The 19842-nt window shown below is 45.9% G+C and overlaps 4 protein-coding genes across 5 annotated transcripts; 2 read left to right on the top strand and 2 right to left on the bottom strand.

The window, feature by feature from the left end:
• Positions 1–1013: 1013 nt before the first annotated feature.
• Positions 1014–4263, top strand: LOC4348983 (uncharacterized). Its single transcript, XM_015758668.3, has 6 exons — positions 1014–1678; positions 2327–2446; positions 2530–2583; positions 2946–3109; positions 3502–3678; positions 3760–4263. The coding sequence occupies exons 1-6, from the start codon at positions 1196–1198 to the stop codon at positions 3968–3970; spliced, it is 1209 nt and encodes a 402-aa protein (XP_015614154.1). The 5' UTR covers positions 1014–1195; the 3' UTR covers positions 3971–4263.
• A 612-nt stretch (positions 4264–4875) lies between these two features.
• LOC4348981 (probable aquaporin TIP3-1) lies at positions 4876–6281 on the bottom strand. Its single transcript, NM_001404043.1, has 3 exons — positions 5973–6281; positions 5623–5870; positions 4876–5537 (listed from the first exon to the last, which is right to left on the bottom strand). Exons 1-3 carry the CDS (start codon positions 6121–6123, stop codon positions 5142–5144), a joined length of 795 nt encoding a protein of 264 aa, NP_001390972.1. The 5' UTR covers positions 6124–6281; the 3' UTR covers positions 4876–5141.
• Positions 6282–7132: 851 nt separating this feature from the next.
• Positions 7133–10188, bottom strand: LOC9270872 (probable inactive receptor kinase At5g16590). Of its 2 annotated transcripts, none has more exons than XM_066304698.1 (4): positions 10050–10188; positions 8952–9927; positions 8420–8872; positions 7133–7991 (listed from the first exon to the last, which is right to left on the bottom strand). In XM_066304698.1, the coding sequence occupies exons 1-4, from the start codon at positions 10050–10052 to the stop codon at positions 7342–7344; spliced, it is 2082 nt and encodes a 693-aa protein (XP_066160795.1). In that variant the 5' UTR covers positions 10053–10188; the 3' UTR covers positions 7133–7341. The 2 variants fall into 2 exon arrangements, with proteins under 2 accessions (XP_066160795.1, XP_066160796.1); XM_066304699.1 differs by having other exon boundaries at positions 8420–8866.
• A 3817-nt stretch (positions 10189–14005) lies between these two features.
• LOC4348979 (protein TIC110, chloroplastic) lies at positions 14006–19565 on the top strand. The gene is made up of 11 exons (XM_015758666.3): positions 14006–14563; positions 14886–14945; positions 15071–15194; positions 15328–15372; positions 15455–15553; positions 17267–17333; positions 17557–17621; positions 17885–17958; positions 18079–18203; positions 18288–18388; positions 18994–19565. The coding sequence occupies exons 1-11, from the start codon at positions 14097–14099 to the stop codon at positions 19093–19095; spliced, it is 1329 nt and encodes a 442-aa protein (XP_015614152.2). The 5' UTR covers positions 14006–14096; the 3' UTR covers positions 19096–19565.
• Positions 19566–19842: the final 277 nt, after the last annotated feature.

Genomic DNA, 19842 nt, shown 5'->3' with positions numbered 1-19842 from the left:
CGCGATGACGCTGTCCGTAGGAAGCCCGCAGAGCTACGCTGCTGCTGCTATCGGATAAGGAAAACTGATGAAAAACCTCTAAATATAAGCAGTTCAAAATAATTTATGAATAAACTCTTATACAGTAATGTAAAAATCAATGATAGGTGTGTTTGGAAAACCAGTTGTGGCTGCAGCAGCATATTTGCTGCTTGATGCACTATTGACTTGTAAACATAAAAGGTCTGTTCGTTGCAACTTTTGTGCAGCTGCGCAGTTGTAGCTGCTACAGTGACTATATTGCTTCTATGTTGTAGCTGCTGCTGCAGCAAGCTGCACCGAACAGGATCAAAAGTAGACGACGAGGGCATTTAGAAGGAGAGGAATTGTATTTGTTCCTGGTATTTAATTTTTAAATTTGTGGTCGGAAGTTTCGGAAGAAAAAATGTGCTCATGAGTGATTATTGGCTCTGAACACCAACCTCTCTTTTCGTTGATTCCTTCTGAGGTGTTGGGTGTTGGGACACGATGCTGCCGCCGACACGACACCGGGTTCCACAATACACTAATCTACTCGCGACACCTTCATTGAACTGCATATAATTATTTAGAAAGTCCATTAACACATCTTATAAAACCTTGTTGAATCATATAATCATTCTACAAAGTCTATTTGAACATCTTATAAAAAAATAAGATCTGACCTAGTCGTTACACTCTCTTACATTTTCCATTAGCCTAACTAATTCCGTGCAGGAAACGCCCAAAAATAATAGTACCAATAGTCCACTAATCCCGTGCCAGAGGCCGCCAATGATTAGTGATTAACCCAAAAAACATAATCATCATCACACGCCGCTAATGACCAGCTCTCGCTTAGCTAATCCCACAGGCGGCCCCCACACGCCACTCCTGCCATGTGGGCCCACCTTTCACACCCCCCACCAACCAGAAAAAAAACTCCCCCAAAAAAAAAACTTTTAATGCTTATCTCGCGGCAGTATAAAAGGCGACCCCACCACCCACACACAATCACAGTCAGCGACCCAACCCAACCCGAGCCGAGGAGTCGAGTCGTGTGAAAATTACGAAATTGCCCTTCGACTCCACCACCACCACCCACCGGCGAGGCGAGGAGAGGAGAAAAATTGGGAGGAAAAAAAAAGGGAAAAAGAAAAAGGGTGGAGGAGATTTTTGCGAAGCTACCGAGCCCGACATGACGCCGCATCTGCCCGTGTCGCCGTCGTCCTCCCACCACCTGCTCGACGCGGCGCCGACGCCGGCGTCGCCGGCGCACGCGCAGCACCGGCGGCGGCGGAGGAGGAGGATGTGCGGCGGGGGGAGGGGGAGGGGGGGAGGGGCGCATCAGGTGAGGTGCTGCGCGGCCGCGGCGCCGCAGCCGAGGGTGGCGACGGGGGCGGGGCTGCGCGGGGCGGCGGCGACGACGAGGGTGTTCGTGGTGTCCGACCTGCACACGGACTACCGGGAGAACATGGACTGGGTGCTGCGGCTCCCCGTCGGCGGCGGGGGAGGCGGGGGCGACGGGGTGGGGATCGACGCGCTCGTCGTGGCGGGCGACGTGGCGGAGACGCGGGACAACTTCGCGCGCACCATGGCCGCGCTCAGGGAGCGGTTCGGGGCCGTCTTCTACGTCCCCGGGAACCACGACCTCTGGCTCCGCCGCGAGAACGGCCGCTACGTGAGTTGGATTTCTCCCCACCCCCTTTTCCGTTTCCTTTCTTTCCCACCCCTTTCTTGTCCGTCTCGGCTTTCGCTGCAAGCAAGGTGTTTGACGAAATGCCTTGGCCTAGTGATTGATATGTACTACCGTTATTTATTAAAGCTACATGAGTAGTTATGTTAGTGAATTCGATCGAATGGCATGACATATGCCTACTTAGTGCTTCCCTTTATGTAGTACTAGTAAGTTGCATAAGCTGATACAAGAAATCTTAGATGTAGTACCCAGTTTATTGATGTCATTCTGAATCTTGTCACTTCTTTCTGGCAGTATTGTCCAGCTAAGCTGTATTTCAGTTGTGAATTTGATGACATGTTGATAGTACTGGTTCTTGCTTCATGACAAAGGGTGACCCGTTTGTACATAAGTAATGGACATTATTAACACATTAGTTGCGACATGGGGAAGCTGTTTGATAGCTATTCTAGCTGTTATACATGCCGCAAAGCATGACGAACAGCACAAACTATGAAATGAGAACTCTACTGTTGGATCATAGCTAGTATAACAGTGAATTTATTTATTTATTTTCCTTTTGACTGCAGCATTAATCTTTCTTTTGTACATTGCTTGGGCTGTCTCAGTTACTCAAGTTATTTCTTCCAGATGGATTCGCTGGAGAAACTGACTGCATTGCTTGATGCGTGTAGTGAGCTGGGTGTGGATACAGGCCCAAGAATAATAGGTGACTTGGGGATCATACCATTGTTCTCATGGTATCACAAGGTTGCTAATTTTCCAGCCAGACTGTAATGCACCGTGTTTAATAGGAATATCCTGTTTGCTCATTTTGCTTAATTGTCTTCCAGAGCTTTGACAAGGAAAAGGATGTTAACAGTGTTCGCGTCCCTTCCTTAGAGATGGTAACTTTCTTTTCCCCCAATGGCCTGATATGCTATTCACTGTTATAGTGCAACCACTAGGAGTGTCAATTAGCATTGATTAAGATTTCTGGAATTCCATGCTGTCAATATGATATCCCTTCAAGTGTTATTCATATGTAACCTGATCCAAAACCATGCTGTGACCTGGGTGACAAAACAATCATTAGATTGATACCTTGCTTTCAGTGTTTAGCTACCATCTGAATTTCATTTTTGCAAGCAGCTTGGCCAACGTTTTGTTCTGTTTTGTTTTGATTTGTGAAATTGGATATGTTAATACGGGTCTTCTTTCCATGGGCACTAACTTACATTGATATTATGTTACTGGTTTGAATGATCAGGCTTGTAAAGATTTCCATGCTTGTCAATGGCCTCCAGACCTGGCAAATGAAGATGAAGCTCTTGCTCTCTACTTTGACAAATTGAATGACAGAAATCAAGATGCAATTGAAGAAGTAAAAAAGAGCAGCAAACAGATACTAACATTTTCACACTTTGTACCAAGGTGAGTGCAAGTGCCTCCTCTAGTTCTATCTAGGATCCCACATCACCAAAAGTTCTCCTTCGTAATAATTTGAGGATATTGTTTCTTTGATGGCTACCATAGTACTACCTCCGTTTCAGGTTATAAGACTTTCTAGCATTGCCCATATTCATATAGATGTTAATGAATCTTGACACACATATGTGTCTAGATTCATTAATATATATATGAATGTGGACAATGCTAGAAAGTCTTATAATATGAAACGGAGGAAGTACCATACACTGGGTGTATGATGAAACTTGATAGTCTCCTCACAAATTCTCACTGAGCTCTGTGATGTCTGGGATATCTGATCGCGCTAGCAGCAAGTCTTGTAATACCATAGTAATGCCTTCTTTTCAACTCTGCAGACAGGAACTATGTCCAGAGAAGCGGATGCTTTATTATCCAAACCTCCCAAAGGTCATCGGATCAGATTTTTTGGAGAGGAGGCTGAGAACTATACATGACAACACTAAACATGGAGCCGCTTGCCATGTTTTTGGGCATACACATTTCTGTTGGGATTCTGTGGTTGATGAAATCAGGTATAACAATAGATGCACTCTCTGATACAATGTATGAAATTAGCAATCCTTATTCTGACTGGATACATCTTCTGACCTTAGGTATGTTCAAGCGCCTTTGGCGTACCCCCGAGAAAGGAAGCGAAGGATGAACGGAGGAGACGGTTGGCTGCCCTTCTGCATATACCGCGATGGTTTCAATCCTGAAATATATCCAGCTCTATGGTCTGACTACTACAACAAGAACAGAAGGGAACCAGAGAATACTCAGCTCGCTCCATGGGTTGCCAAATATTTTTCCAAGTACTACTGACCCCCTACACCGATCCAAGTCCCTTGGGTTCGCGACAGATTGGATAGAGTTGAGCCGCTCAGGACAGTGTCAAAGCAGCTGCTGCATTTTCCTGGAAGAAAAGGAGATTGACGTTTTACCTGTACATGTCTTTTGCCTTCTTTTCTTGTTTCCACTCTTACTATATGACTTTTGGGCAGGGCAACTAAGCTCGCCCTCCTGTGATGTATGTTGGAAAAATAATGTGTAAAGATTCTTTAAAGCCCTTGCTGCAAAGATAGTGACATGCTGGAAACATTAGCTAGTTCTGTTCATCCATCCTGTGTAACTCATTTGGCCTGTCTCTTTATCTGCAAAATCAATCTGCGTAGGCGTGTAGCCTCCTCACTCCTAAACTGAACGAATTCAGTGAAGTGATGCATTGGCCAAAATTTAGCTAATGACTGACGATACGATACTAACTTTGTAACTACACTAGCATCAAGAACAAACTTGAAATAAAGTTACTTCTACTTGTATATGTTTTTGTCATGAAATTAAGGCATATGAAATAGCAGAAACTCTCGTATGAAAATTGAAAGGAAGAAAAAAAAGCCTTTGCAGTTCCTTCAGAAATTGTTATGCACCTCTTCTAAAGTGAAGAACCCATCACCCACGCAATGAAAACGAAGCAGTCTATTAACACGTGATTAATTAAATATTAGTTATTTTTTAAAAAAATTAGATCAATATAATTTTTAAGCAACTTTTATATATAAACTTTTTATTAAAAAAAATACGCCGTTTAGTAGTTTAAAAAGCTCGAAAACACGCCATTTAGTAGTTGTTTGAAAAGTGCGCGCGGAAAATAAAAGGGGAGTTGGGAACAACTGTTATCAAACACAGCCTTATTCCCCCTAAGAAAGCAAACAGGCCAAGGTCCATGATGCGTGCATTCTACATTTGTATTGGGCTGGATTTCACTTTATAATGGAAACTTAATTATTTATCATTACACACTGGTAGCTCACTGTTCATACGGATCATCATCCGAGTAACCAACCAACAAATGTACATGAGCTGATCTGGACCGTCCATCCCAGCACTGGGGCAAGCAAACACACCACCCCTTATTAACCACTTAATCACACTCACAAACAACCACACACACATAGCTAATAGATATTGTAGCTGGAGGTCGCCGGCGGCGGGTCTAGTAGTCCTCCGGCGCCAGCGGCTGGTGCGCGCCGCCGTGCGGGGCGGCGTCGGCTGACGGGATGACGAGGTACTCGTAGAGAAGCCCGGCGAGGCCGGCGCCGACGAAGGGGCCGAGCCAGTACACCCAGTGGTGCCTCCAGCGCCAGCCGACGAGCGCCGGGCCGAACACCCTCGCCGGGTTCATCCCGGCGCCGTCGAACGGGCCCCCGGCGAGCATGTTGGCGCCGAGGAGGAAGCCGACGGCGAGCGGCGCGATGGTCCCGACGTGCCCGCGCTTCGGGTCGATCACCGTCGCGTAGTACGCGTACATGAGCCCGAACGTCATCGTCGCCTCCAGCAGCACCGCGTGCCAGTCCCCCACCCCCGACGCCAGTGCGAACCCCGGCGGCCGCTGCACGACGTCGCCGGCGACGGCGACGAGAAGGTATCAGAGAGGAAGCTTAGCTAGAGAGAGACATCAAGGTATATGTACGTACCATGCCGCCGGTGGTGAGGCGGAGGAGGAGGGTGGCGACGACGGCGCCGAGGAGCTGGGCGAGCCAGTAGAAGAGGGCGCGGATGAGGGAGAGGCGGCCGCCGAGGAGCGCGCCGAAGGTGATGGCCGGGTTGACGTGGCCGCCGGAGATGTTGACGGCCACCGCCACCGCCACCGCCAGCGCCAGCGCGTGCGCCAGCGACACCGCCACCAGCCCTCCCGGCGTGCTCATGTCCTGGTACAGCTTCCCTGCACACACACATCGCCATGCCACATGTCACTCCCGCGCGCCGCCGCGGCTGCCATGGATGGAAGAAATTATCAAGAAACGAGTGTGTATGTAGTGCGTACCGAGGGAGAGGATGGAGCCCTCGGCGGCGAAGACGAAGATGGCGGTGGCGAGGAACTCGGAGATGGCGGCGCGGATGGTGTCCGGGTGCGTCGCGTCCTCGCTCCGCCCCACCGTGAACCGCCGCCCTGGCCTCGCCGCCGCCGTGCTCATCTCCACACCGATCACTCACTCTCACTACTCACCAACTCTCGCCGCCGTCCGGTCCGCCCACCGCCGCCGCCGCCGAAGCCGCGCCTTATCCTAGCTAGCCTCGTCTCGATCACCAAGTGCGCAGTACAGTTGGGGGTGTGAAGCAGCTGGATCTCGTCGGCCATGGCCGCGTCGCGGTGAGCTTATAACGTGGCGGAGCCGGGCGCGCGCGCGCGACACGTGTGCATGCGCGCGGGGCGAAGCGGTGGCACGTCTCGCCGCCGCGACGATGCGTGCGTGAGTTCGTGTTCATCTCTATCGCGGGGGGAGTGGGGCCCACATGACAGGTCACCGCCACGTCACGCACCCACGTACGGACGCGCCGGGGAGTAGGTATCGTCTCGGCGTCTCTCCTTCAAGCGATGGGCGCATCTGATGCATGGATGGGAGGATGCATGGGCAACGCTGTGCTCGCGGTCGATGAGACAAAATCATAAAAGAGCTTTGATTGATTTGATTTGGAAGTGCTTAGGTTCGTCTTGTGATTAAATGGGAAGGGGTTGAAGTAATGATGTGGATTTTTGGCTTTAATTTGGTTTTATTAGCCGGTAAATGGATGAGTTCTTTTTTTTTTAGGGGGGGGGGGGGTTGTTTGGGTGATTTGCAAGTTTAGTTTTGCTTTAAGTTGTTGATTCTTTCTTCTTCTTCTTCTTCTTCTTCTTCTGGTTTGGAGGGATTAGTATTGCTTAAATTGGACTAAATGACGTGGATTTAGCCATCCCGTGTTGCTTAATTTTTGTCTGCGATGTTGTGAAATGTCTTGTATGAGCCACATGGATTGAATCTCCATTCTCCAGCAAGGATCACGCATGGTTTGTATGGCTTGCACTTTAGTTTGTTAAGATTAAAGAGGATTTTTATAAGTGGAGTGTACTCAAGCTAAAGTAGTTGTACACCTTCCGTTTGAACAGACATAGGCACCTCTGGGTAGTTGAGTTTTTTTCCCCCAGAAAAAGTTTAACAAGACTAATGGGCCAATTTAAAAACCGATCAAATCCCAATCTCAACTTTACATTAAGAAAAGATTAAGCCTCCTTTGTAAATGGGCCAAATCCTCCTTCCCAAGATGAACTTCAAATTTGAACTAGAATTCTGGCCCATGCCAAACGAGGCCTAAAATCGACACAAACACAGCTACAAATGGATACAACACTTCTCCCGGCAAATTCTGTGCAGAGCTCACCGCAGCGCGAGCTCTCGCCCCGCCGTCGCCTCCCCGTCTCCGGCGGCGGCGGCGGAGCCGGCGGCGATGTCGTCGATCATCCTGACGACGTCGTGCGCCTTGGGCCGGCGCTCGGGGTCGACGGCGGCGCAGAGCAGGGCGACCTCGGTGAGCCTCAGCATGTCGCCGTGGCGGCCCCGGTCGGCGACGATCTCCACGTCGAGGATGTCCGTCGACCACTCGTGGCTCAGCGCCAGCCGCGCCCACTCCGCCAGGTCGCCGTCCTCGTCGACGGGGACCTTCCCGGTGACCACCTCGAGCAGCACGAGGCCGAGGCAGAACACGTCGGCGCGGGAGGAGAGCCGCCGCCTCCCGCGCGCGAGCTCCGGGCACTTGGCCGCCGCGAGGCGGTGCGCGTGGTGCGGCAGCAGCGGGTGGAACCCGTGGTCAGTCAGCTTGGCCACCGGCACCGCGTCGCCGCCGCCGCCTCCGCGGCCGCCGGGCCCCGGGAAGACGACGAGCACGTTCGACGACTTGAGGTCGCCGTGCGGCGGCCGGTGGAAGAGCGGCAGCGTCTGGTGCAGGTAGGCCAGCCCCCGCGCCACGCCCTTCGCTATCGCCAACCTCGCCGGCCATGGCAGCGGCGTCCTCCCCTCTCCTCTGTTCTCTGCAGCAAAATCGAGGATCCGATATTCCTTTATTTTTATATGTCTCTTAAAAAGTCACAGAAAATTTTAAAAAATTTAGTAAGATAGATCTATACGTGATTTATCACTCCACAACACATGCAAATTCAAATTCAACTTATATAAATAGAAACAAAAATAACAAATTTAATTATGAATCTAACGCGTAATTCACGTTCAAATTTATTATTATTTTTTAAATTGTACAAGTTAAATTTTGACTCATATATTTACGAAAAGATATATCATAATTTTTTTAAAAAAAATTGATAATTTTTTAAGCTGCATACACAAAACGAGAGGATATCGTCTTGAGGTAAAAAATCACACACTTCCAAAAATCGAAACTCTTCGTCAGATCAGTCGCCATGGCAGCCACTACTCCGATCAAGAATGGCCATGGACTGACCGTGGAGGAGGTGGAAGAGGCTGCGGCCGGGGACGTGGTCGTAGACGACGAGCTTCTCGTCCTTGGAGAAGTAGCAGGCGACGACCTCGACGACGTTCTCATGGCGGAGCTTGCCGAGGAGCTGCATGGTGTGGGCGAAGTCCTTGCGTGGCACGTGCCCCATGTTGCGCAGCCGCTTCACGACGACGACGACCGGGCCGCCGCCGCCGCCGCCGCCGCCGCCGGCGTGGAGGGCGACGCGGTAGGTGATCCCTAGCCGGCCCTTGCCGAGCATCTCCGCCGTCGAACGGAACAGCTCGTCGAGGCTGAAGGTCGCCTTCTCCGGCCGGAAGAACTGTAGCTGATCCGCCGCTCCCTTGCCGGACTCCGTCGTGCTCCGGCTTCCGTTGCCGCTGCCACTGCTCACCTTCTTGCCGGCTTGCTCCGCCGCCTTGTCCTTGATGTCACCTGCCACTGGTCACGTCGCCGTCAATGACTCGTCGAGAAGAAAGCGGCGGCGAGCGAAGTGGAGTGGGTTTTGTGGCGTGCTTACCTGCGGTGGCGGCGGCGGCGGCGCGACCGCCGCCGAGACGAACCACCCGGCTCTTCTTGCTGTGGTGGAGGAAGATGAGCACCGCGGCGAACGGCACCAGCGCGGCGATGAGCGCGATCACCACGACGCTCCACCTCGCTATCCTGAACCGGATGGGCTTGCGCCACCGCGCCGGCGGCGCGGCGGCGTCGCGCGCCCCGAAGACCCGATCACCACCATCGCTGCCGCTGCCGCCGCCGCCGGCCGGCGCGGCGTCGAATGGCGAGCCCTCGCGGCGGCACTCCGTCCTCACAACCTCGCCGCAGAGCCTGAGGTTGTGGGCGAACGCGGTGGCGGGGAACCGGCGGAGCGCGCGGGTGTCGGGCACCTCGCCCTGGAGGAAGTTGTACGACACGTTGAACACGGCGAGCCCGTCCTGCTCGAACGCCGGCAGCGTGCCATTGATCAGGTTGTCCTGGAGCTCGAGCCGCGTGAGCTCACCCAGCGCCGCCGCGTACCCGCGCGGGATGGGCCCCGAGAACCGGTTGCTCGACAGGTCCACGACGCGGAGCCGCGCCAGCGCGTCGAGCCGCGGGAGCGCGCCGTGGATGGCGTTGTCGCGCAGGGACAGCGTCTCCAGCCGCGCCACGCCGGCGAGCGCCCCCGCGGGGAGCGCGCCCGTGAGCTGCGCGCCGTCGAGCTGCACGCCGACCACCCGCCCGTCGCCGTCGCACGCCACGCCGTACCACCGGCTCCGCCCGCCGTGGCACGGCGGCCCCGTCCAGTTCGAGTGCAGGTCCCTCCCCGACCGCAGCGCGTCCCGCAGCGCCACCAGCCCGCCCCGCTCGTCGCGCAACGCCTCCAGCTCCGGCTCTGGCCACCCCACACCCTCCACCACCGCCGCCATCGCCGCCGCAAGAATCACCACCACCACCATCACCACCCAAACCCATGTCGTCTCACACCTTGTCCCGATCATGGCGGCGTTCTTGAAGCCCTAAACCACGTCAAGAAACACCATAATAAACAAATGGATCCCAACAATGGCGGGACGATGCTTGCCGGGAGGAGAAGAAGAAGAATGCGACGGCGAGGGGAGAGGCGGGAGGAGGAAGAAACCATGATAAGAATACATGGAGGGAGGAGGAGTGAGATTTGGTGGTATGAGGCTACGGATTAGGTGGTGGATTCGACGTGAACATCTCGATGGATCGATCGGCGGTTTGGTCGCGGTTGCATTGACGACGGCTCAACCGATAGCCTTGGAGAAGAAGGGTGAGACTCGGAAGAGTTGCAAAGAAACTGAAGTGCTCAGTTGGGTGAAGCTTCCAACTCTTTCACCTATATTTCCACATGAGATGTGTGGTCATGCAAATTGTTTTGAGATATATAGCACATGAGAGGTTTGGTGCTTGCTGATGATTCATCAGTTTGTTCAATTCTCGTTTCCTTTTACTATTATTTTTAATTTATGATCCAAAAATATATGGTTTTGCACTATTAATTTCTAGATTCAAAACGTAGGTTGTGTGCCGTATGGCAGAGGATGTGGATATAAAACATTAATTTTCAATTATATTTACAAAATGTATTTTGCAATTTTTTAAAGAACTTTTCGTGACTATTTGGTTTTTTATTCTTAATTGAGTTAACAATTGAGAACCTGTTCGTTTCTTCTAAGGCTAGAGGATAAAATTTTGCATACTTGTGGCACGTTTTTCAAACTGCTAAACAGTGTGTTTCGTGCAAAAACTTTCTATATAAAAGTTGTTCTAAAATATCATATTGATCCATTTTCAAGTTTGTAATAACTAACACTCAATTAATCACATGTTATTACTATCTCGTTTTATGTAAAACACTTAATATTTATCTTCAGAAGATTCAAACACCACCTAAAGCTGAATTTTGGAGTAATCATGATGTTTTAAACTAAGGATTTAAGAAAACATTAAAGGTTTGATCGAATTTTATCCTACAACATTAAATATTTCTGACCAGATGGTGATTTTTAGGTACAATTCACAACTATTCGGTTGGTGATCCTTGGTTGAGTTAACACTTGAAGCTGAATCTAGACTACTACTAATCAGGATATTCAACTTGGGTGCAACTCCCCAACTGATCCTGCAGCTCTGCACCAACCGTAGGATGGCAGTTGCAGGACAATCGGACGGCCGCGACCACGCCACGTGGCGACCGATGGAGTGACGATCACGTTGGGAGGTTACGGTACGCTTTGCTCTCCCCACAAGCCATCACCGTAACATGGAAGCCAACTCATACTTTGGTAGCAGTAGTAGTTAGCAGTAGCTGGCTGGATAAGCAGAGATATCAGAAGAGGTCCAAAAGAATTCAGAGACATTCAGACAACACACAGGCTTTATCTTTCACATCTTTATCTTTTCTTTTCTCTTTCTCACTATCTTTTCATCCCTTTCGGGTTCCGGAGAAGCATCAGGGATCAGGGGAAGGGTGTGTGTGTGATTAGTGTGGGGTGTTCAGAGGCTAAACCCAGTGTGTGTGAAGATTATTAGGGCGTAGATCGCTGTCTGATCTTGTGTATTGCGATTTTGCGGCGAGTCTTTTGAGATGGCGAGATCGTGCTTGAAAGCGCTGGAGGTTTGCCTGCAGGATGTTGCACTTGCATTAGTTGCATCCTCGTGTCAGGTCCCAGAATGACTACTACTAGAAGCTTTGGTGCTGAATTATTTGGAGGCTAACATGTGGATTCTGACTTAAGAATCCTGAAGCCGCTGCCTTCGCATCTGTAGGAGTACTGGTCCGTTCCAAAAAAAATCTAATCCTAACAATAAATCTGGATACACATGTGTCTAGGTTCTAGGATTAGGTTAGGATTAGGTTTTTTAGACGGAGGGGATATTTCAGTTGAAGGATATGCAGCCATGCAGGTGTTTCATACTTGCATTATAATGTCAGAAGTTAGAGGTCAGAATTGGCTAATGCTTACTACCTCCGTCCCAAACTAATAGTCGCTTCGACCTTTTCTTGTAACGTTTGACTATTCGTCTTATTTAAAAAATTAGTGCAAATATAAAAATATAGAAGTCATACTTAAAGTACTTTTGATAATAAAGCAAATCACAAACAAAATAAATAATAATTCTATAATTTTTTTAATAAGACGAAAGATCAAAAGTTAAAAAAAAAAAACTTAAAGCGACGAGTATTCTGGGACGGAGGCAGTAATAAGTATGGGCTACGATGGTTTTAGCTATATTACTGATGAGTTGTGAAACAAATGAACAAATCTAACTTATGGGTAAAACTTTCGTATCTAAGTTGCGATGGTTCAAAAACCGAGGCATCTCATGTAAAAAATAGACCAATATACTCCCTCCATTTCAGGTTATAAGATATTTGATTTTTAAAAGTCAAACTGTTTCAAGTTTGACTAAGTTTATAGACAAATATAGTAATATTTATAGTACTAAATTAGTTTTATCAAATAAATAATTAAATATATTTTCATAATAAATTTGTGTTGGGTTGAAAATGCTATTACTTTTTTTCTACAAACTTAGTCAAATTTAAAGTTGTTTGACTTTGACGAAAGTCAAAACGCGTCTTATAACCTGAAACGAGAGAAGTATAAATTACTGCAATATTAAATTTTAAAATCCAGATTTAAGGGCCAGTTTGGATTGCTAAAATTTTGGTAGAGTAGCACATCAAACATCTCTATTAAAATACTGCTTATGCCACAAAATTGACTTTGCCCATATACTTGTCTCTTATAGGCATATTTTGACTTCAATACAAATGAGTATTTTTAACTCTACCCTACCAAAATTTTGGTAGTGCCAAAACTTACCTAAGATTTAGCACTACTAAAATTTTGGTAGGACATTAATCCAAACATGCACTAACCTTCAAAACTAAAATTTAAGATTTAGATTTTGGCTACGGCTAATAATCTAATAAGCATACATATACTTGCCTGCCAAGATGGTAAATTGATGTCTTTGTGATTGACACATGTTGATGGTTATATTTGATGGATCGGGCGTTGTAAGTGCTTGCATTTATAATATGTTTCTAAAAAAACATATTTTATTCATAGTAATTATAATACTGGTGGTAGAACACCGTCATTAGATACGGTCTTAAAACCATTGGACGCATGTACAGTTATGCAACATCAAATCTGATATATAATTTACGAGGGCTGCTATAAAACAGAATCCGTTACAATGGGATAGACATATTAATTATTCTCTCACACGAATATCACAGGTATCAGGTCCTAGTAATCACAGGTACCGAATAACAGGTATCAGAGGTATCGAGTACCATGCAACTGTTACCATACACAGGTATCAGGTATCTTATCTAGGTTTTCTGATGATTTATAATTCCATCAAGGACTACATGATTTTGTTTTCCATATTATTACCAGTATCATATGGTAGCATGGTCAGTACATTTTGCAACACTGATACACAGTGGCGGATCTCAGACATATTCTGTGGGGTCGTCTGATCCCACAGTTTTTTAGAAAACACTTGATTTTCATGTATAAATTTAAAATGTTTAAATAAATGACCCTAATTAAATACAAACTAATTGACCTCACGGGATTAAATTCCTAACTCCACCACTGGTGACAGCCTGACACAAACACTACAATTTGTCAGTTGAACTGAATTTTTTCCCCTTTTTAGAAGCATGAAAAGAGACTGACTGGCCACCATAATATTTCAACGACACAGATAGCACATAATCACATGAAAAATGGAGAGATACTGCAGATACTCTAAATTCTGAAAACGACTTGAATTTTCAGAGTGTATATATCGGAGCAAGAACAAAGCAGAGAAAAATCACAAAAATCAAAACGCTACCACAGCCACACTCTCACACACACATATATCCGATCGATTTGGCGCCAATTGCGAGACGCACACACGTTAGAACCCAAATCCTCCCTGGGCCTCGAGTTCCAAATCCCCAAATCCATTTTCTGAACCAGTAAAATTTCAAAACCACCCAATTTGAGACAAATTCCTCAAAAATTCAGAAATCACAAAACCACACACTGACCCATCAAACCGGGAGGAGGCTTTAGCCGTTTAAGTCCTCTCGCGCGCCGTCGCCGCCGCGCTCGCCACGCCACGCCACGCCACGCCGCGCGCGCGCACAGCAATGGAGCTCTCGCTTGCCTCCGCGAAGCCCTCGCCTCGCGCCGCCGCCGCCGCCGCGGCGGCGGCGGCGGCATCGTCGTCGCTGCTGTCGCTGCGGGGGAGGAGGAGGAGGGTGGGGGTGGTGTGCGCGGCGGTGTCGTCGGGGGAGGAGGTGTTCGGGGGGAGGAGGGAGCTGGCGGGGGTGCAGCCGCTGGTGGAGGCGCTGCCGCCGGTGGCGAGGGCGGTGGTGGAGCTGGCGGTGGTGGCCGCGGCGGCGGCGGCGGGGTACGTGGTCGGGCTCCGCGCGGGGGGCACGCGGACCACGGCGGTGGCGGGCGCGGCGGCGCTCGGGGCGGTCAGCGTCGCGGGCGCCGCGGCGGTGAACTCCGCCGTGCCCGGGGTCGCCGCGGCGGGGCTGCACAACTACGTCGCCGGCTCCGACGACCCCACCAAGCTGGAGAGCAGCGAGGTGGAGGCCATCGCGAGCAAGTGAGTGTTGGATTTGCAGATTGCTCGTCTATACTTGCTGCATTTGGTTGTGTGATTTTTTATTTTTACTCGTTTACTTCTGAAACTCCCATTTGCTGTTAGAATGCTAGTAAAATTTTGTTCTAGCTTGTTTATGCAAATTGAACAACCTATAATTATCAGGAGGAGGAGGATTTTTTTTTTTTTACTAATGCGAGCTAAAAATTCTGTTTATAAAATGAGATGCATATTGCCATACCTATAAAATTAAAATTAGAATTCATATATTGAATGTATCTCTCTTACTCCGTCAAATGATCCTTTTACTATCAATTATTTTTAGATACGGCGTTAGCACAGAGGATGCAACCTTCAAGGCCGAGCTCTGTGATTTGTATGGCAGGTATGTATGTTTCCTTCTAGAAATCAATCTTAAACATGTCCTGTTTTTAGTTCAGATCCTTTTTTTTTTGGTCTTGTAGTATATAAGCATTTGCTCATCTTGTTCTCATGTCCATTTTATTCCAGGTTTGTTTTCTCATTAATTCATCCAGGATATGAAGACCTTGAAGGTACTGAAGTTGAGACTATTATAAAGTTTAAAAAGGCCCTTGGGTTGAATGATATAGATGCTGCAAATGTGCACATGGAGGTAGTGCCCCAAGATCTAGGCCCTTTTATTTCTAACTGTCTGCCTCAGATATTTCTTCTACTTTAGTCTTCATTTTCACATTTCCACAGTTTTCCCTTCCTCCTCACTTCTTTCATTGCGCTTGTTGTAATAGATTGCTAAACGCATTGATCGCAATGCTGGTGTAGGACAACAGCAGGTACGTGGTTGTGCTGTGATATATACATGGGTACTTTGAATTTTCTATTGATCCGATGATAACCATTTTAAATATTTGGCAGGCATTTGAAAAGCTTATATTTGTAACAAATCTTGTGTTTCGGGATGCATATGAATACCTACTTCCATGGAAACGTCTTTTCGGGGTTCATGAATCTCAGGTACTTAATTAAAATAATCATCATTCGTTTAAACCGTGCATATCATCTCTTTGTTTCATGATCTCGTCATATGGAGAAAGCAGGGGATCATTAGAGAGTTTTAATCATCTATGCTGGTATTTGAAGTCTAGTTGCACAAATTCTCTGACATTGTTACCACTGCAATTCTTAAAGGCCTCTAGCATGTTGAGTAATCTCTTTGCATAATGTTGTACTATTGTGCTGTTCTCAGTGTAATGGTTGTTGGGTTATGGCTTTGGCCGAAAGCCTACACTGTCAAGGTCAGCATCAGGTCACATGTATTGGCAAATAATATTCTCCACTTAATCCCAAAAAATGCAACTTAGAGCATTGCTCTTGCCACTGTAACATTATTAGCAATTAAATGCAAATTTTATAACAATATGGAAGTCTGAATTATGACAATTACTCCAATATTATTTTCTTGTGGTTAATTTCAATATCTACAATTTGTAAAGTTATCAGCTATAACTATGAAAAAAAAATACATGGCCCACTGTGGCATGCTGGATATGGTGCATGTAATATTATGTGATACAACTTTTATCCCCACCCCCCCCCCCACCCCCAAAAAAAAAATAATAATGCTCAACATTTTGCATGCTGGATAGAACCAAAAAAGAAAGGATGTGCATGCGATAAATTTGAAAGTTATTTATAATTTGTCCTGGCTTGGTCAAGGTGCAAAATTTTGAATTGCATGGGCACAAAATGATTTTCGAGTTTTATACTGGAGATGTACTTGAAAGGGGAGACCTCTCTTGGGGGAAAACTTTGTTCTTGCCACTAGAAAAGTATGCTGTTTTTTGCCATCAAAATTACACCATTTCATTTTTGCTTTCCAAAATTTTGCGCTTATCTAATTTTTTCCATCATCATCAAACCCTGCTAGTTGACCATTACTACTGTAGTACTATGGCGTTTGACTTTCACATATTTTCTTACTAAGACCAAAATGCCTCTATCAAATTGTGTGCCCAATTTGTCAGCCTTTACCTCTCTTTTGATGCCCTTTCTCACCATTTCTCTCGAAGGGTTGGAACTTTCAGTAAAAAAATTCAGAGTGCACCAAAATAACCAAAACTACAGACTTCTAAAAGCTTAGGTGCTTTTATCTACAAATTTACAAATAATTTATTTTTTATCAAGATTTTAGACGAATTGAATTATTGAATGATTTTCATCAATTTGAATGAGTCAGTATTTTTTAGTGTGACAATTTCAACAAATTAAAATTTGGTATTGTTTTTTGAAATATTAAATGAATAACACCAAATTTGGATGAAGGGGTGTGTTCATGTGATGGCAGGAACTTCATCTGACTATAACGCCTCTTTGTCAATTATGTCGGTGCGAGATAGAAGTTTGACTAAGACTTTGGTTAGCTGTATTGGCAAAACAATACACACAAAGATGGTGCAGACGAAATAAGGAATTAATTTTGTGTCAAATACAAAAACCGGTGCTTGCTTATTACTGGCATTAGTTAGTAGCCTATGCAAACTTTGTAGTGGCATGAACAAAATTTCCTTATCAGCAATGAGTATGCAGATTGCCTGCAAGCTGTACAAAATGCGCATTCACATATTTCTCATGTGCTTTTGTTCATATTTTAGTGCATAGCTTCTTTTGGGTTTATATCTTGTTTGATGATAAGATTTTATTTAGTTACATTATTGTTGTTTTCGGCAGATAGACGATGTTATGAGGGAAAGTGCCAAGAGTTTATATGCATCATTGCTCAAGTCTATTGGGAGAGGTACTGAGACACTTATATTTCTCTTTTTAAGGCATTAGTTCCATCCATAACTGTCATTATGTATACTAGATTCACTGTTACAGAGTATTTATGTCTGAACAGAGACTTGGAGCAGTGCAGAACTGCAGATAGCAATGTTATCTCCTGCTTGTATAATTATACTTGATAGACTATTTACTGCATTTCTACAGAAATCTCAACTCAACATATTCTGTTTCTCTAGGTCTTGACATAGGCACATTAATTGAAGTAAGGAGATCACAACTAGCATATAAACTTTCTGATGAGGTAACACTTTTCCTCTGAAAATTTTACTGCTTATTTGCTTTTCCCCATTTTTTCGTTCATTTTGATAAATACTTGGGAAAATACCACTTATATCTAAGTGTGCACGCTTGCCAAGATGTCAGACTCTGGCGTTTGGACAACAAAAAAGTTTTCTATATTTGATTATTCACATAAATCTTAAATATGATATGTAAGATGAATGGAATTCATATAGGCATACTACGTTGTTAAGCGGCATATTCTATTATTTAAATTTATTGCAGATTGCTTCTGAGATGTTCAGGGAGCATGCAAAGAAGTTAGTTGAAGAAAACATTTCAACAGCCTTGAACAACTTGTAAGTCGTGTACCAAAGCAACGTATGAAATGCACTTTTGGACAACTTGTCCATGTGAATATAGATTCACTACATTTCATAACATGAATGGATTTGGCTTCATAAACCATATCTTTACAGGAATAACCGAACACAGGTTGTTGAAGAAGTGAAAAGCATCCTTTCATTTAATGGTATGCTTACAGTACTGAGCAATTTCCCGGGAGAAGAAAGATTTGTCCGCGGGCTTGGGCCTATTACATTAGGTAGAGTGGTAAAGTATTTCGAAATTCATGTGTTAATGAGGTGGCCCTTTTCTAATGCTGGCTCCTGTGCTTTGCTTTGCACAGGTGGAGACAGTGATCATGAAAAGAGGGTAGAGGATCTAAAGATGCTCTATAGTGCCTATGCAATGGAGGTACTTTCAGATGGACATCTTAACGATGACAAGGTGATTTCATGTATAATACCATCTTTTCAGTTTACTGGTGCTGCTTATGAGATGCCAAGCTGAAATGAGGCTGCCGGATGGCAAATTCAATTAACCATCTGCGTTGAAACATAACATTGCAATTTCACCGACCCTTAAAACATAGCAGCAGTTGAGACAGTCTGGCCTTCGCAATTGTGAATTATGTCAAGCATTAGTTCAGTGGCTTGAATCTACTAGCACATGGATACTAGTCTGGTCTTAACTTGGTTCAGCTCAGATCTACGTTATTTGTTGAAAATCGGTGATCAGTATCTAGATGGAGATTCTCATGATAGAGCCCAGATCATTTTACTGGTCCAGCTTTGTGAGAATGCCAAAGACAGAGTTCAATACACTTTACCCAGTTGATTGTGAAATAACAAGTACTGTAAACACTTGTAAATAATGCAGTCAATCCGGACCAAGATTGCTTGAGCACATACCATCAACATTTTGTTTTTTCTGTTGATCTGCTTATACTTAGGTGCATGCATGCTTTATGACAGCTGCGTCTAACAATTTGTTCTACCTTGGTAGCATGATATCATATTAACCGAATCCTTTACATGATTATGGTAATGCAGCTTGCGGCTTTGAATCAACTGAGGAATATATTTGGACTGGCGAAGTACGAAGCAGAAGCAATCATCACAGATGTCAAGGCTCGAGTATTTCAGACCTACTAAATTCTTTAACAATGAGTTGGCTGCGACCCCAAAGAAGGCAGAGTTCCTCCAAGATATCTGCGAAGAGTTGCAATTTGATCCTCTCAACTTGCAAGTAAGATGCATGAAGGTGCCATCCTGACACCTTCCCTTGTTCCACCACTAGTTTCACAACGTAGCTGCCCTGACCGCCTTGAAATCTGGGCAAATTGAGAACTGGGTTTCTCTTGGTGGCTCTATCTATATATATGGTACTTAGAGAAAATAACATTATAATATTGCAGGCCCTATTCCTTTTCAATATCTGCTTATACTATGTGTAAATACACTCTAATATAATAATATTATAATAATTAGAGGCCTCTATTCCCCTCTGGCTGGCTTTTGTATTTAGAGGACTGAGAGAACTGGGACAGTACTCACTGATTGTTCATATTTATGTATTAGTTCATGTGTTGTGTATACTGTATACATAGACATATTTGGTTGTTTTTGGGAGTGTACATATCTGAAATTGGTAGCAATTTTTCATGCGATGTGGTAGAAGATATACTAGTTGAGAATGGCAGCTGGAAGAACTGGAATCTGCATGGAAATTGGTTCAGTTTCAGGCTTTCAGCAGCACAATACAGACATTCAGTTTGCACTTGTTCCTGTTTGGGTTATGTAATCTGAAGAAAGGAAGATGGATAATTGATCATATAGTACTTTGTTCCGGTCTGTATGAGAGTGTATGCATGTATGCTTTTGTTGCTGACAGTTCACTTG

This window comes from Oryza sativa, chromosome 10 (genome assembly GCF_034140825.1).
Source record: "Oryza sativa Japonica Group chromosome 10, ASM3414082v1".
Taxonomy (NCBI): Eukaryota; Viridiplantae; Streptophyta; class Magnoliopsida; order Poales; family Poaceae; genus Oryza; species Oryza sativa.
The sequence above is the reverse complement of the archived record's forward strand: the minus strand, read 5'-3'. Positions and strand labels throughout refer to the sequence as shown.